This window comes from Chelonoidis abingdonii, chromosome 1 (assembly GCF_003597395.2).
Source record: "Chelonoidis abingdonii isolate Lonesome George chromosome 1, CheloAbing_2.0, whole genome shotgun sequence".
Classification (NCBI taxonomy): Eukaryota; Metazoa; Chordata; order Testudines; family Testudinidae; genus Chelonoidis; species Chelonoidis abingdonii.
In genome coordinates, this window is record NC_133769.1 from 85,607,355 (window position 1) to 85,625,300 (window position 17,946).

A 17,946-nucleotide genomic window follows, 5' to 3' on the forward strand; every position below is an offset into this window, starting at 1 on the left:
GACTTCAGTAACCTACAAGGGGTTCATCCGTTTGACGGTGTGATGTAGCCAGAGGGCCGAGCCACTGAAGATGTGCCTAGCAAGGTCAGCAACCTACAGAGGTTGCCAGCAGCAAGTGAAAAAAGATTGCAGCATCACACCCCAGCAACAAGAGGCACTGAGGAGGTGAGCACTCCCTGTCACACTGGCAAGAATCAAATTGGCTTTGTATACTCTTCCATCTGTGTTCAGGGCATGGAACTGCCCAATACAGCATAAGCTTTTCCACGTTTCCCTGCTGAAAACATTACCCCTAACACAGAGCTGGATCCCACTCCCATTAAAGTCAATGGCAAAAGTCCTATTGATTTTGAGGGTGCAGGATGAGGGTTTCAGTGCATTAACCATGTTATCTGGTTCAGATACAAATTTGCCTTCAGACAGAGGCATGGTAGTGACAATTCTGATGACTATGAACATGCGCTAAAATAGCACTTTTCAGTTGAAACAATTTTGTCATAAGAGGGGTTTACTGTAAAACAAAGAGCTTATCAGGTTTTTACACAAATATGAATATGGTTAAATATTTTGTATTCCTAGTAATATCAGTGCTTTATAGTTGCCAATAAAGAAGTTCTATATATTTTTAAATAAAATTGTGTGTGTGATTTGAGCAGTTAATGTAGGGAGGTATGGCACACTAGAAACCATACAATTGTAATATTATGCAATGCCAGGGAACGTGCTCAGTAGGTATGCTTGTATTACCACTGAAGGGGTTACTTGCTAGAGATTAGACCTCAAAGTGTATTTACAGACTGAATACTTCAAGTTTCAAATATCGGTGATCTACATCTTCAAGCTTCATGTATGAATGAGAAATGGGAAATCTTTTTGGATTAATTAAAATGAATCATAAGTGACACGTGTGATGCAAACCTTGGTACAATCATCAAACATCTGTTTGTAATTTTGTCACTAGCAATACAAAAATGAATTTGTAAATGTTTCCTATGCTTTTCTTTTAAACAGAGAAATTTACAGTAACATCAAAAGTCTGTTTCAAATATGTTATGGCATGGGGGAGATATCTCAGTGGTTTGAGCACTGGCCTGCTAAACCCAGTATTGCAAGTTCAATCCTTGAGGGGGCCACTTAGGGATCTGGGCAAAAATCAGTACTTGGTCCTACTAGCAAAGGCAGGGGGTTGGATTCAGTCCTTTCCAGTTCTATGAGATAGGTATCTCTCCACATATTATTGTCTTGGCATCATCAGGAATTAGATTGTCATGTGATGAAATCTCCAAGAATACATCCAACCAAAATTGGCAACCCTAAGCAGTAAAAATCATAAAGTTCTATTACAACTGTAACTGAGCAATATGGTACATGACGTATTTTATATTATATATATGCACTATAGCAAACAGAGATGAGCCTGAACCAAATCCCTGAATAAACTCTCTACCGCCGCAAACTCTAGCAGAGGCCAAAATCCAAATACAGAGATGAATGTTGTGGCTCAGGTGTCAGTGTCACAATACTGTCACAACAGTCATCATTTAAAGTTCTTTTAAATGTTGCTCTAGATTGTAGACAGCTGAGGTATTTGGGCTAAGCCACTTGTGATTCCCAGCTGTGGTCATCAGAGGCTGCTTGACTGAGTAGGTCTCTGCAGCAGCTGCTTGTATTTCCTGTGCAGGCAACTCTGTGCTTTGAGAACATGCAGAGCCAGGAAGTGTCCTGGCAACAACAGGGAGAGAATATGGAAGACTGCACCACTGAGCTAACCAGCACCTCACCTCCCCCTAATGATGCAGTAAGTAGAGTCTGGAGGACCTCAGTTTTTGAGATGGAGAATGGAGCAAGGAGAAGGGGAATGGAATGCCTAACTTGGGGGAAATAGTTGGACTTGGGGATTGCTTTTTGGGGGGTGGAAGTCTGCTTCATGATTTTTGAATTCTCAAATTATGGATTTCAAAGTGTACTGCAAATATGTTCTGTACTGTATGGCAATTTATTATTTGCTCCCTGTGATACATGAAATTATTGCATCCAACGAACTGAGTATTCACCCACGAAAGCTGATGCTCCAATACGTCTGTTAGTCTATAAGGTGCCACAGGACTCTTTGCTGCTTTTACAGATCCAGACTAACACAGCTACCCCTCTGATACATAAAATGAGAAATTATTCTGAGGAATATTCAGAACTTCCCTCCCATACCGTCTCATACTTTTCCTCTGTAAAAATGTCACTTTCTGCTACTAAGTCACTTGTGCTATTGGATAACATCTGCAGAGGTGCTGAAGTGACTTCAGAGTCTAATTGTGTGTGGAGGGGTAATTTATTTTATTATATTTTAAAGATTATCCATTGGCTTTTTTTTGTTGTACATGCAAAAAGCTGAAGTGGCCTTGAGAATATTAGAGTATTATCTGCAACTTCTTTGTAAAGGTGACTTGCAAACCTTTTTCAAGTATGTTCATTTTTCAGCTTGTGAGACTTTTGGTCCATGAAGATCCACTTTGGCTTTATTTTTGCCCAAACCATTGTTTTCTGATTTGTTTTTTAAGATAAGAATAGAGGCTCTGAGCCTCCCCATGGAAAAAACACGTGCAGCAGACTAAATGTCACCTTCTGCTAAAGCAGCTGTAAATAGCATTCTCTTCTTTTTTGTCATACTGAATTTACTTATACATTGCTACTTCCCAACACAGAGAATGACAAAGGTGAAACTGCATATGTCACAGTCAAATATAAAGTTCTCAGATACTGCAGTGATAAAAATTGATATAGGTGCTTGCGCAGGCTCTGAATGAAGGGGTCTTTCCCTGAGTGCTCTTTCTCACCTTCATGCACCTGTATGAGGGCATAACACAGTCTGACCTTTTTCTCTGATAGTTAACTAACCAACATGGTATGCATTTCAGAATGTATATTTAATTGTAATTACAGTAGTCACACTTCCAGTATTGCCAGCTGCAGGATTCGAAAGACATGAGTCAGGATCATGAAATTTGCTTAAAATTAAAAATCATAAGACTGCCAAAAAAAAAGTTTGAGGTATTTTTCTTGTCTTTTGATCCTGTACGGTCTCACTTGGGTCATGTTTTTCAAGTTTTCTCCAGAGCCAAGAAAGCTAGAAATTTACTTTACATGAGAATCTTAGATTTCATTAAATCATGTGTTTCCAGGAGCTAGGGATTTAAGTGAAAAGTCAAATATCGTAAGACATATTAAATGTGCAAAAGTTAACCATACTTAAGATATCTCCAGTTTTTTATATATCTCCTAGAACTGGAAGGGACCTTGAAAGATCATCAAGTCCAGCCCCCTGCCTTCACTAGCAGGACCAAGTACTGATTTTGCCCCAGATCCCTAAGTGGCCCCCCTCAAGGATTAAATTCACAACTCTGGGTTTAGCAGGCCAGATGTTCAAACCACTGAGCTATTCCTTCCCCTCCCCCCTTCATTGTGGTTGGTGGTAGCTAGTGATCTAAATCATCCACTCAGGAAAAAATATTCCAGGATTCCTGTTACTAAGTAGAATAGTGTGCCTTTGAGTTTGACAACTGTTTATACAGTTGATGTCATTTCTGAGAATATTTGTTTGTCAAAGGTAAAAATATCCTTTTCACAAGTATTTACATTTAGTAAAGCATGAGCACTCCAGTGTTTGGGATGTGAGCACTGCCAAACTGAAATTAAAATTTGAATGAATAGCTGGGACAATATTTCCCAATCTTTTCTTAGCTCTTGTTTTAAGCATCTGGAAACAGATTACTGTAAACTGTTTTGCAACAGGCTCTGCCAGAGTTAGCATTATTATTTTGGGGCAGGCATGAATAAACATTTTTAAGTTCTTCTCTGCTTTCTATCAAACTGACTTTTGTCTGCTATGATCATGCTCCTCTGCACAGGACCAGTTTTATGATGGGGTGGGGGGGTGTTGTGGTATGTCATTGGTAAGGTTTATAGGGGCTCCCAAATTTAACTTGACCATTGTTCATAAAATAGGAAGGATCTCTTGGGTATCACCAGCCCATTCTAATGCAAGAAAAATGGAAGCAAACTGCTGTGCTGGAATATTGGCATATTTACCAACACTTTCCTAAATGTCAAAAGACAGTTTTCCAAATAAAGTGAGGGTGTAAGTGGCCACTAGGAACCTCTCATTTTCTCCTGGAGGGTTTTGTGCATGTTGTTGGGCTTTTTTTTTTTAAAGCTATTTAATGATAGATCTCCAGATTAGCTTTTGTTGTTTTCTCTGATATATAATATATATCAGAGAAAATGTTCAAAATAGCCATTAATGAGTCATTTCCCTAAGATGTGGTGTTCTCTGCTGCTGGAGGATCATCCTTACATTGGCATGATCCTCTTGGGGCTCTGTAGCTACAGAGGTTCTGGGAAGTGTAACTCAGTAACCAGAAAGTTGTTTCTTGGTTATTCCTATTTTCCATTTCCTTATCCTCTCTCCCTTCTTATGTCTGTCCTGTTTCGTACATCTCCAGATCTTTCTTTCTTTCCTTTTGTTGGGTTTCTTTTTTTATTCTCCTCTCTCCTCATCTTCCTTCGAAAAGGAGCATCTCCTCTCCTTGTCACACCATTTTATATTACCCACCCCTTTCTCTCTTTAATGTGCTGTGATCAGTTTCTCTTTGCTGCCTTTCTGTTGGCTTTGTGCCTTTTGCTGGCAACATTCTCATCTTTCTTTCTTTTATTGTCCCTCTGTGGTGCTACATCCTACAAACATTAACTGATTGTGAATAATCATTACAACTCTCCTAGGAGATGAGTAGATCTGATTATCCCCACTTTAGGGTGGGAGGGAACTAAGGCAGAAAAAGCTAGATGACTTGATTGAGCTAATAAAGTTGGCATCATAGCTAACAAAGCTCAGTCCTCTGCTTAGTCCACTATCATGCTGCCTGTCATGCCCCTCCTTTTAGCCAGAGCTAATCCTTAAAGGACCTAGTTTATCTACAGGCAGCTGGGAGGAACTTGATGTGGCACAAATCCATGTAACACTCCTCCATGGCACCTCTGTGAACCCTCCAGAAGTTGTTGCAGAAATTGAAGGACTGAAAGTTATTAATTTCCAAGGCCTTAAAGTTCAGTCCCAGAATAGTGAGGACCATGAATAAAATTTAACTCTTAGGAAAAAAATACTTTGCTAAGCTTTCTGCTCCAGTGTTTAATGTCTATATTCTCGGCTATCATTACAGTGACAACAGTCAAACACATTTAATGTGAAAAGTGAAGTTATTCTTGACTCCCACAACTCAGGGAGTTGCAAAAGTTGGCTCTCAGATTGTCTGGTGGTAAGTAGTATAATATATACCAGTGCTGGCTCCAAGGTTTTTGCTGCCCCAAGCAGCACACACGCACACAAAAAAAAGCCGCAATCCTGATCAGCTCTACCGCCACGTTTCAGTCTTCAGCAGCAATTTGGCGGTTGGTCCTTCGCTCTAAGAGGGAGTGAGGGACCTGCTGTCGAATTGCCACCGAAGAGCTGGACGTGCTGCCCCTCTCCGTTGTCCGCCCCAAGCACCTGCTTGCTGGGCTCGTGCCTGAAGCTGGCCCTGATACACACACACACATATTTAGAGATTATATGGAAGCAGCCTGTAGCTATATAGCATGTAAATGCCAATGGTTCTCTTTCTGTTAAGAGCTTTCAGTTTTCACACTCCGTGTCTTTTGGTTAATTTCCCATTTTACTTATAGGCCATGAGGCTCTGCTTCTTATTGGAATGAAACTGACAGCATCCACTCATTTGAGTTCATTAGCAAATCAAAGAAACCCAAACTGATCCAATCTAACAGTAAACAGTCAGCTACACAGTTTTCTCCCAGGTGCCTTCTCCATTCAGTGCATTCATGTAGGATTCTGCCTCAGTCTCTAAAAGACTCAGGATTGGGCCTTTGTGATGTAGCCTCCACGATTTGTCTTGAAATGAGACAATGATTTCCTTGTACTCCAGATTCTGTGTTTTAATTTCTCTCCTCACTGTCTAGCCAATTAAGGCAGAACAACTCCATCTAATCTGATCTCATGTTTTGTTGCATACAGTGCGCTGAAGGGACAAACCTTTAAATATGATGCACTTGGAGAGAGCTGCGATTTTATCATTTCTTAACACTGTTTGCAAGGCCAAGCTCATCTAGCACAGAAAATGCTAAATTAAAAAAAATGGAGTGTACAGTAAAGTATTTATTGGTAAAACTGCCTAATCAGACATTGTACTATTGGAGAACTTTGTAACAGAAAAAGGCAAAACCAGATGTAATGAAACACAGACAGGTATTCTCTTCTACCTGCTTACCCTCTTTTGAGCCACTTCCCTGTGAACACTTGGTGGGCATGAGCATATCAGACCTCTGAATAAAGTAACTGACATATAGAGCAACAGTGGGTCTAGAGAACTTTATTGCAGCCCAACCCACTTCTGACAACAAATATTACTACCTGACTCCAGGAGGGGGGACTGAAACCTGAGTTTGCTCAAGCCTGGTCACCCCAAGTGCCGGGAACCACAGCCAAAGCTTGAGCCCCACCACCCTGGGGGTGGGATGAGGGGTGAAAGCCAAAGCCCAAGGGCTTCAGCCCCAGGCAGGAGGCCTGTAACATGAGCCCTGCTGCCAGCTCAGGCTTTGGCTTTGGACCCAGGCAATGTGGCATGGACTTCAGTCCCAGATCCCAGCAAGTGTAACACCAGCTCTGGTGGCCTCATTAAAATGGGGTTGCAACCCACTTTGGGGTTCTGACCCACAGTTTGAGAACCCCTTGTCTAGAGTAGTCTTTTCCTGGTTCTGCTGCTGCTGAATGGCAGTGGAAGTAGCAGGTGCCTCGAAGATCTTTTCTGGGAAACATCTAAATGGATACACTGAGCCAGCAAATTGTCCTCTAAATATCTGGCTTGGAACATCTTTGTTCAATCAGGTTTTGAAGATACTGAGAGTGGGGAGTTTCCCTTCAAAGGCAGTACTCATCTGGTGCTCAACCTTATACAATTTAAGTACCTTGATGACCTAGACTCTGTGTGAGCACCCAGTATTCCTTAAAGACTTCATCTTGCATCATTGAAATCAATGAGTGTGTTCCCATTGACTTCAGTGGGTCCAGAATAAGACTCTAAACTTTAAAAATCCCATCCTGGCTTGCATGGGGTTCAGTGTAAAAACTGAGATAGATCCTCTGAATGTAGCTTCTCTTTGACTATTTCAAAGTATTGGTTTGGAGTCTTTGGAGGCCATTACGCAGTACAGTCTAGACAGTCATGCTTCATGTTGAGTACATATAGTTTATAAAGGGTTAATAAATGATTACTAGATGCAGTAAGATATTACACATATGAGCAGTGTGCATTATAGCTGGTTATGAGACTATTAGTAGAGTATTTTATTGATGGCTAAATCATGGCTATAAGAAACTTGTCCTGTTGATTAACCTTTCATTAAAATATCTATTAAACATTTCATAACCTGATATACATTTTTATAAACATATCCTTAATATAGCATGATCCAGAAAACTGCCAGCTAAATTTGGAAATGTCAAATCCTGACTCCCATTGAAGTCAATAGGATTTTTTGTCATTGACTTTAATAGAGTGAGGATTTTGCTCTTTTCCACTCATTAAACTTTTTTCAAATATGCTTTTCCAACTTGAAACACAAACTCAGGAATCACACATATGACACAGGAAATGCAAATAAATGGCAACTCTCATTTCTGAACAGGAAAATTAACACAAAATTAACTTTTAAAGAGAGATTAATTCTTACGCAGAAGCTTATCAACAGGAGAATCGGAACATTAGCAAATCAAGCATGTATGATATACGAGACCTACTTTGTAACTACATTGACATTGCTGATAATAATGTTTACTGCAACGTGGACGTAATTTACTTTTGCCCAGGACTAGCAATTTTTCTTGACAATTTTCAAGGAAGTTCTAGAATTTCGTGGATTTTAGACTTCAGAGACTTTTTGAACGTTCTGAGTTCTGTGTTCTGTTTATTCAACACCAAGACATGCATAAAAACTGTTAGATCATAGAGATCTACAATAAGTACCACCACAAATAATATAATCCATGGTATGTTTACTGCAAGGTATGTGCTGATAAGTTGGTGGTGCCACAGTCATGCTGCACAAATATCATGAAATGATCACATTTTTCCAGTGAATTCTCATTATCCACTGAATCTCTCTGCAATTGTTCAACAGATCTCTGCAAGACCATATTCATAGATCCATAGGGTTTAAAGTTGAGGGTGGAGAGGAAGGAAATTGGACCATTAGCTCATCTAGTCTGAACTCCAATATGTTACAGGCCATTAAATTTCATCCATTTATCCCTGTATTGAGCCCCAATAACTTTTGTTTGACAAAAACATATCTTCCAAAAGGGCATCTAGTCTTGATAGGAAGACCTCAGGAGATGAGGAATCCACCACTACCATTGGTGGTCTGTTCCAAAGACCTATTTAAATAGCAATTAAATCACTACTTGGGAGTGCTGCCAGATCTTATTGTGAGACTCTCCATATTTGTTATTTTTCTTAAAACCCTGGCTTCTGGAATCAGGGGATTGCACGAGAATTTCAGCTTTTATTTTAAAATAGGAGTAAGTTTCTAGCTCTTATTGTTGCCAGAAGAAATCTTGAAAACAGGAGGGAACCATATCCTAAATATTCAAAAGCTAGAAGACAAATAAAATAGCTATAATTTTTTTTAAATCTGATTATCTGAATATGTATGCATATACGTTTTTTGTGCATGCCATTTAAAAGCCCAGTGAAAAATTCAGGTTATGTATTTGTCTTGAAATAGTCCTTTACTGAAATGAAGCTCAAAATTCAAGCACAGAGGTAGATATTTTCAATCTAAATATACATGGCAGAAAATGACCTATTTATTTTCTCCTAAACTAGTCAAACTAAATCTGGACTTTGGAAACAACTTTTTCAAGTTAGAAATATTCTGTAAATGTGGCAATTGTTTGATTTGAGGCACCTAAAGAGTATTTGAATATTTCTCCCATTACAGCAGATTCCGGCTCAACACCAAGGAAAGTGATATCATTCGTCATGACAGACTGTATAGTGAAAACAGAAGTCTGAGTCAAGATCCATGCCAGTGCAGCTGGAAGCCTTTGTAGCAGAATAAATATTCCCACATTGAGACATGAGTATAGAATGGACTTTTAGGTGTTGCTGGAAGACTTGAAACAAGCAGGCAAATTAATTTGTGTCAGGGCTCCACGGTACAGAATGGAAGGTCAAAGAGTTAATACATTTCTATGAGAGAGACTGTATCAAGTTGTGGGGGGGGGGGTTAAATACAACACTAATTATACTTCTGTGAGCTTTTCATCCAGTGATCTCAGACAGTCTTTGACACACTGAGGAATTAAGACTTACAACATGAACCTTTTTGAGGCAGGTATTATCTCCACTTTACAAATGGGGAAACTGAGGCCCAGGAAGGTTAAGTGATGCATACAAGGAAACACTACAATCTGAGCTGGAAGTAGAACGCAGATCTGATTTGCAGGCTTTCCTGTGCTTTAACCACTGACTATGCATTCATTCCTTGTACATCTTATTCATTTCAGGGCCAGATTTTCTCCATTGGTGTACCTGAGAGAGGGCTCAAGGTGCAACTTTGTGCCCTATGCGGCAGCTGGGAACAAGTGTATTTTCTGTACTTCTCAGGATGCAAGAACTGCTCCATCCATGTATCACCTGGGCACAAGACATGGGCAGAGATGATGCAGGGCCATGGCCCTGTCCTCCTGTGAAAGGGCTAGTGGACCATACTGTACCTCCTGAGAGGGCAATATAAGCATGTGCACCACTTTGCCTACTAGAGAGCACTAGGAGGAACTCCTCTGGCAGCAGCTTCTGGGGAGTGAGACTCTAAATGACCCCCTTGCCAGATCTTGTATTAGTCAGTGGCCAGATGGAAAGAAGGATAGATGAAGGCATATCTTCCCTATACCGATAGAGACATACACACACACATGCACACTGATACCTAAAGAGCAGGCCCTGGTCAAGAGCAGGCCCTATTGTAATCCTCTCTCACTAATTAAATGCTAATTGCAAAGGTGACTCCATTCTCTGGGGAAAGTTGACTAGGTTTTATAGAATGCAACACATTGAGACAAAGATGATTATAACATGCAACGCTATGGTTGCTTGTTGACAAGAGAAGGCAGGTTCTGGAGGTATAGAGCCTGTATAATGAGTTACCAAAATGGTCTTGTCTGCTCAAAGCCCTGGGCCATGTTGCATTTGGGTAACTGATAATTGGGCCGCACTCTTGTTGTGCCATTTGTCACAAATGAATGTCCATTTCTGATCTCCATTTTTGAGTTTGGAAAGTTAGCTACTTCCTTACAGCTTACAGTTCATCTTTTGTCTCTGAGGCAGAACAAATCAATTCCTGGGGATCTCTTTAGGAGGGCGTGACTGGGTTGTTTTTTTTAAAAAAAAATACAACAATACAGCTGACATGACTGTTATTGGAACACCATGCCTCTCTTTTTGCCTGTTTTTGTTGTATTTATTTATTTATTTTATTTATATGTTTTTCTTTTAAATGAGCCCAGCTGTAGACACAAAGTGTACTGGGAAAAAGGACAGAGTTGGTCTCTGGATGTCATATGGTATAAATCAAGCTCAGATAGTTCCCCTATAAATGCTCCTTAGGTGTAAAACAATATTCTAATCCAGATGGTGAGATTGTTTAACCCCTGTTGTGGCAGAGGTTTGCAAGTTATAAGGCTTGTCCCAGCAGGTGGAGATTCATCCTCTGGCAAGAGTATTTACTTTCCTAATCCTCAGAAGTTCTGTCAGTGAGGAGGGAGAGGGAAGAGCTAAATTCTGCCCAAGGTTCCACAGGAGCCTTCCAATGGAGGCTGGCCAGCAAATCAGTTCGACCAGTTCATCCCGAAGCACCTACAGCTGCTCTCCCCACAGCAAATTTTGGACCTCCTGGTGGAGCAAGGATTGTGAGTGCTTTGTCCCTCTGTGACTCCCATACTGGGCAGACGTTCCTCAGCAGGGCTGCTTGTGCACTGGTCTGCACCAACTCTGGATGAATCAAGTCTGGCGCTCTCTAATGGCTCTCCTTTCATGACAAATATTTAATTGTATATGTGATCCAGACATTCTCTTTTCCTGTGGGCAAGGGTGGAACTGGTTAATTCTTAATATATTCTTCCAAAGATCCTATTGCTGTGTGTGGCCATTCTGTAGAAACTCCCTTTGGAGAAGATGATTAAACGTGATGATAATGTAATTTATTTGACTAGGTAAAAAGCCTAGAGTTATATAAGTACTATCACTCTTTGACAGTGATTAGGGTGGAGGTGGATTTTTCATTGTTGGGTTTTATTGTTTCAGTGTGGATTTTTCAATGTGTTATTTCTCTGACCTCAATTCCATTCAATGTTTGCATGAGCCCAATTCATCTGGCAGCTGCTGATTGGCTTGGTTGACTGAGAAAAGATTAGAGGCCAGATAAATAAGCAACTGAGGGCAGATTCCCAGTATGGGTGACTCCAGTTGTATGCTAACTCAGGATCCCCAGATACTGTTGCACCTTACTCTTTCCCGCAGCACAGGGAGCTGGAGAGGATATGGCCAGTGCACATGAAGCTCACTGACTCCCCTGCTCTAAAGGGCTGTTATAAGATGAGGCTGAGAGACTGCTGTAAAATACACTTGGGACAGAGATGGAGGAAATCTAATAATAGGATTGGAGAGCTGCATACAGCTCCTTTGCAGCTACCCATCAGCTGTGCCAGCACTTACTGGACACTGGTATGTTTGCAGCCCTGGATGTGGATGTGCTTCCGTTATTTGAGATCTATACTGTGGGCTGCAAGCTGGGATGGGATGCACATCTTCTGCCATCAGTCCTGCTGAGATTATCTGGGAAAATAAATGTGTCCAGAGACTATATTGCCTTTTGCACTGAGACCCCTTAATAGCATGGAATCTGCTAGGGTTGGGTGGGAGAAAAACAGGATGCAGGAGCAGCTGGGTTTCAGGGAAGTCCTGGTGCCACAGCTCTGTTGAAGCTGCATCACCAGGGAGTAAGCTGAGGGGACAGTAGGAAATCAGAACAAGTGCAGACATGGTCCTATGAGTGAATGACTCCAATCTCCTGCAGATCGCTGGCCTCCTTGTAAGATGGAGCAGGAAGAGGTGGAGGGAGATCACAGCTCCCAAAATTCCCTAAATTTAAGCTTCATATTAACCAGTTTTACAACAGTAGAGAACCTTAGGTCTTCATGGCACGTGAAACATCCAAATTAGCAAGTGCTTCTTATACTATTGTCTTGGTGCTAGGACTTTTCTGCTGGGATCAGTACTCTGAGAGGTGCACATACTGATGGTGTTAGACTGTGCTCACATCTGCAACTTAGGCTGGAGAATTTTTCTCTTTACTGTTTTTTTGCCAAATTGTCACTGTTTAATAACTATGTGACATGCTCAATAATTCACAAAGCTCTCCAGGGAAGGGACTGTCTTTTCTTTGACCTTTGTGCAATGCCCAACACAATGAGGCCCCAATCTGAGTGGTGACTTTGTGCACCGCCATACTGCAAATGATTGATAATTATAAAGAAGAAAGCTGCAGTATAGAAAAGCAATAAAAACATATCAATACATTGAAATAGCTGAGTTGGTTGTTTTCAAAGTGTTTCTTATTAATTTATTGAGTTTGATCAAATCATTATCAATAGACTAATCAATTGTCTTGGAGAAAACAACTTTTCATTTCCTTTGAGGGCCAAATTGTGATATCATTACTCACATTGAATAATAAGCTATGTGTAGTCCCATTGAAGTTACTCCATAAATAGTGCCATTAAAGGTGCCACTTATTGTAAGTAAGGTATCACAATCTGGACCTGAATAATTTTGTAGCTGAATGTTTTATAAATGGCTCTAAAAGTTTTTTGATGTTTTGAAACGTTTGAACTTTTTTGTCCAAATAACTACTTCCAGTCTAATTAAGGGTCCGGTTTCGGACATATTGAGTAAAACCTTTACTACACAAACGTTCCCATTGAAATCATTGAATCATCATAGAATCAGTAAGTACAAGGCCAGAACATACAACCAGATCATCTAGTCTGACCTCCTGTATGTCACAAGCCACCACCACCACCCAGCCATCCACACAATAAAGCCAGCAGACAAAAGTATTCTAATATACCTACACCTATTGCATATAAATAGGATGGTTTCTCTGTGTGAGTACGGATAGCAAAATCTGGTCTATAAAATTTAGAGCCTTTTAATATATTCCCATCTCTACCATCTAACCCCATTGGATTATGTGAGATACATAAATTATAGAGCCTTGAAAAGTGATTTTACTTGCAGAGGTTGTGGTTTTGCAAGAAAATATATATACAGCACAAACCTTTCACTGGTAATCACCACAAATCCCCAGCTTACCTAGACTTTATAGATCTCTTCATACAGTTCATTCTAGTTAACAACAACCTTAGCAAGGCTTTTTTTGTATAAAGCAAATCTTCAACAACAACCAAATTATAGTGTGGGAGGACTCACTAGTTATATCATCCATCTAAAGTAACTGCAAACAGTTAGCTATAAAACAAGCATAGACAGATTCTCTGTGAAGCTACTTCACAGCTTACCTAAATCTGAACACTGAACAACCCGAAGATGGCACTGACAGCGGAATGGACATACTGCTCCGGGTAGGTATATGTCAGGACTGACTGTCGGAAGATCAGCAGATCCTTCGTCTTCTAGCATAAACTCAAATAAACCTTTTTGGTGGAATGGTTTGGCCCAGCATACTGGCAGAAGCAGGAGGAAGAAGACAGCCACCTTCATGGTTTACTTCATCTACTCAGAACAGAACCAGTGAACCTAGGAGTCAAATCAAAGGTTTAAAGAACGGTAGCATTCTGTCATTTCTGCAAAGCTCCTTCAGCATGTCTACCAATTACATAAATGTGTGACTGTTCATTACAGATAGGCCTCTTATATTATATGGGTCGGAGAATGTTAAATACTTGTCAAAAACACTTTTTACAGCGGAGGTTTAGGGTAATTGTAACTACATCTGTTTGTATTTATTAGGAACAGGAAGCATTGTCAACATTATTAAACAAAACAGTCAACACAATAAGCCACGTTTTCCATTTGTCAGTACTTAGCCACCATAGCAGTTCGCTTGTGTGTGCTTTCACTACCAGTTGTTAGCTATGAGTTTGTTCCTTTGGGGATGAACCTGAGATTCTCAAATCCACCATAATGCATATTTCATGTCTCGTAATTTTTTTTTAAGAGCCAGCCTGTTGTATGTGTTTTAAATTATAGCCCACCGAGGCTGAGTGGGAAATGAAGCAAGATCTAGAGACTGGGCAAAAAACTTTTAGCTGCTTAAGTTGTACTTATTTCCCAGTTTAAAGAATATTATGAAGCTTCATTTCATGTTGGTTTCTTCTTGGCCTCCTTTCCAATTATTTGGCTTAGGGTACGTTATTTTATAACTATATAGTGTAAAAAAAATCTTTTGCTTTTCACTGTGTAAGCATTTGAACTCATGCTTATTTTTTGTCAGCACATTTTCTAATGAGACTTAGAGACCTGATCCTGCAAACTTTTTTTTCTACAGGAGCAACTTTGCTCATGTAAGTAGTCCCATTGGAGTCAATGAGGAAAGTTACATAAGTATGCGTTTTAGGACTGGGCCCTAAGTTAATTTCTGCAAGTTCTAGAATATATGGCAAGCATTGTTCAGTGTTGAGGGAAATATATTAAGAGTAATTTTCATATTTTATGGTAAGTGATTACAAATTAGTTAACCCCAGAATAGTTTCTCTTTTGATCATATGCAATATACAGAGAAAGTTATCTTGAAAAATCTGTCATGGGACCTAGGGACATAAGAACTCAACTGTTACTAATGATAGCCTTCTAATGAGGAAGAAGGGAATTTTTGTTGACATATTAGGAGCCTTTTCTTACATTAGTAAATGTAGTCCCAGGTACAGTTATAACTATATACAAAAATAAGTGTTCATTTAATTGTTTAAATCAGTAACTCAGCAATACAAAAATTCATTTCTGAAATCAATTAACTAGAAACCAGGCCCTGTATATTGAGGCCTCTCTTCAGAATATTAGAACTTCAAATTACGGTACCATTAAAGAGCTAATGATAATCTAAGGCCAGGTGGATTTGAATGTATCTAGCTCTATGCCTCTGTTACATAATTTGCATAGAGTAACTCCCAGAATGCAACATTACAAAACATTTTACCCTTTTTCTTAAGCAGATGACAAGTCTGCCATACAAAATATGCTAATATGTTAAAAATATAATTAAGGCCTCTCTAATTTAGCCATTCTATGACCAGATTGTGATAATATCAAATATGAGTGAGGATATTTTACTCTGTAAATAATCCCTTTGTCTTCAGTGGGACTTAGGGTTCACCTGGAGAAAGGTATGATTCAGTGTGATTATGTATATTGCAATACGGCTTTTAATTAGAAGCATTTTCCTTTCCTGTAGATTCTGTAGCATGCCATCACTAGTAATCCAATTTATCGCCATAGCGGGTATTCCAGTAATAAGGAGTACTATGTGTGGTGAGCCTGCACAATTATAAGTATGAGAGAAGTAAGAAAAATATAACAAAATGGCATTAATCCATGACCATTTTCTTAGTACTACTTCATCTAATTCAGCACATTTATAATTTTGGAGTGGAGGGTAGTAAAATGACAATACAGTTTCCAAAAATATTCTGTACCTTGCCATAAGGAATTAAAGTCCTAATTTATTGCCATTTATCGTAGCGTGTTGTATTGTAAAAAACAGAAATATTAGCAGAGCAAAAACAAATTTTCTGAATTTCCATTAACTTTGATATGCCATGCGAATCAGATACACAAGAGAAATGCCATGATACTGGCATTCTATGGCTGTTTTCAAGAGGTTCTCCTGGGTATCAAGTAAACTGTTTTTGACTCATTAATATTTTGATCCTGTTCCCATTGATCCCAGAGGTAAAACATCCATTAGTTTCAAAGAAAGCAGAGTCAGGATCCTCTACTGGAAATAAATTGTCAGACAAACAACACAGAAGCATGTTTCATATTTTACTCGTGCACACTAATATGTATTGATGACCTATATATCAGCTAAATACTGTCATAGGACTGTATCCTGTAATCACTACACAGCCAAGACTCCTAATGAGTTCAATGGGAGTCTTGCGTGAGTGAGAACTGCAGGGTTAGGTCATAATGGATGTTATGGGGCTTAGATAATATGTATTGCATTAAGGATTCAGTGGTGGAAAATTGTATTAATGAAAAATAATCAGAAGATAGGAATATATATATATAAAAACAAAACAACCACCATTTAAAAATCATATAAAATAAAATTGTCCTATTAATAAATGTTCACACTTCATTAGAAAGGAAGATTGAAAGATAGATTGAATTGAATTCATAATGGTTTGTGATGTGGTATTTGGGTTTAGAGCACAAAACTGTTTACATTTGCATTAATTATATGTAAACAATGAGGAAGACTTTTCCACAAAAGCTACATCATTTCATGTCACTAGAAACCACTGTATTAGTAGCTGTCTTGTTACCCTGCATTAAAACTAATGGGAAAATGACCACTTTCTGTCAGAAGAGTTCCTTATAATATCACAAAATTTTACCTGAATGAAATGTACAATCAAAAAAAAAAAATCCCTGGACCACGTCTTACTTATTCTGTATACTAAACAATAGGTGTGAAAACACAGTAGTTGGGATTTTAAAGAGAGCCTGAATGTCCACTAACAGGAGTTCCAGCTCTGTAGGAATTTTGTTTTTGAACTCATTCTTTCAGAGCAACCTTCTCTAAAAGGTGTAGTCCGTTGTTTATATATGTTAACATATCACTTTCTATTTTTATAAGGACATTCATCAAGTCTGTATAACTGTACATCACATTGTTTTGAAGCTGAAAATATTCTGACTGAAATTTAAAATGCATGGAAAGAGACTGCAAAATTTCACTCTGTCTTTTTAACCAGAAATGTAACTACTCATACACTTGCCCCCCCCCACACACACTATATCATATACTCTAAATATATGACTACACACACAGAATATACTGCTGCCAAAGTTCACAGTAAGAAAAAAGGAATATAGCATTACTTCTACACATCAAAACAAAAGACAGCAACAATCAAATGAACAGTAAGAAATGTACTCCCTCCTTGAGAACATATTCTGCTTCTCATGTTCTAAACAACACAAGTTCAGGGTACAACATTAACATTGCTAAACATTTAGGAGGATTTTTCTTGCTTCTCCCAGTAAAATGCAACCATTTTTGCTCTAGACTTGACTGAAGTTTTATTAGTCTGAAGCATAGTTCAGGACAATGATTGAAAACCATACCTTTTTAATCCAGGGATTTGCAAGAGGAGCTCTCAAAGCTGAGATGTAATTAAACTAAATATTCAGCCCCGGCAAAGGACTTGCAGGTGTGGAAAGGAGGAGGGGGTAGGTTACTGCTCAATGACTGTCACTTGGTGAAAAAACCCTCCTGCTTCTATTCCACAGCACAGTTAAAAAATAAGGTTTCCCTCAATGAACACAATCCAGGCTGACACCCACATTAGATCATATGGTAATGATATGTCTCCTGTATTGTAGCCAAAATCTTTATCAGCCCCCTTTTTTTTCTCATTTGCTTTATTTCTTTTTCATCTGTTTAGGATCCCAAACTGCTTGTACAGTATAACACAGAAGCTCGATTGTAATTCATCTTACTTATTTTCTTAACTTCCCTAAAACATATATTTACCAGAGTTTTGGTTTTTTTTCTTCTGTTTTAAGCGTGCTTATCTGAATCATTGACTTTACTGGA

General features: G+C 39.1%; 1 protein-coding gene across 1 annotated transcript in view; it reads right to left on the minus strand.

Annotated features, from left to right (window-relative positions):
- DCN (decorin) overlaps positions 1-17,664 on the minus strand; it is a 46,479-nt gene extending 28,815 nt beyond the window's left edge. The window contains exons 1-2 of the mRNA XM_032765064.2: positions 17,475-17,664; positions 13,682-13,919 (exon numbers count right to left, since the gene is read on the minus strand). Of these exons, the coding sequence (XP_032620955.1) occupies positions 13,682-13,883 (202 nt within the window). The 5' untranslated portion in view covers positions 13,884-13,919; positions 17,475-17,664. The remainder of the gene's footprint in view (positions 1-13,681; positions 13,920-17,474) is intronic.
- Positions 17,665-17,946: the final 282 nt, after the last annotated feature.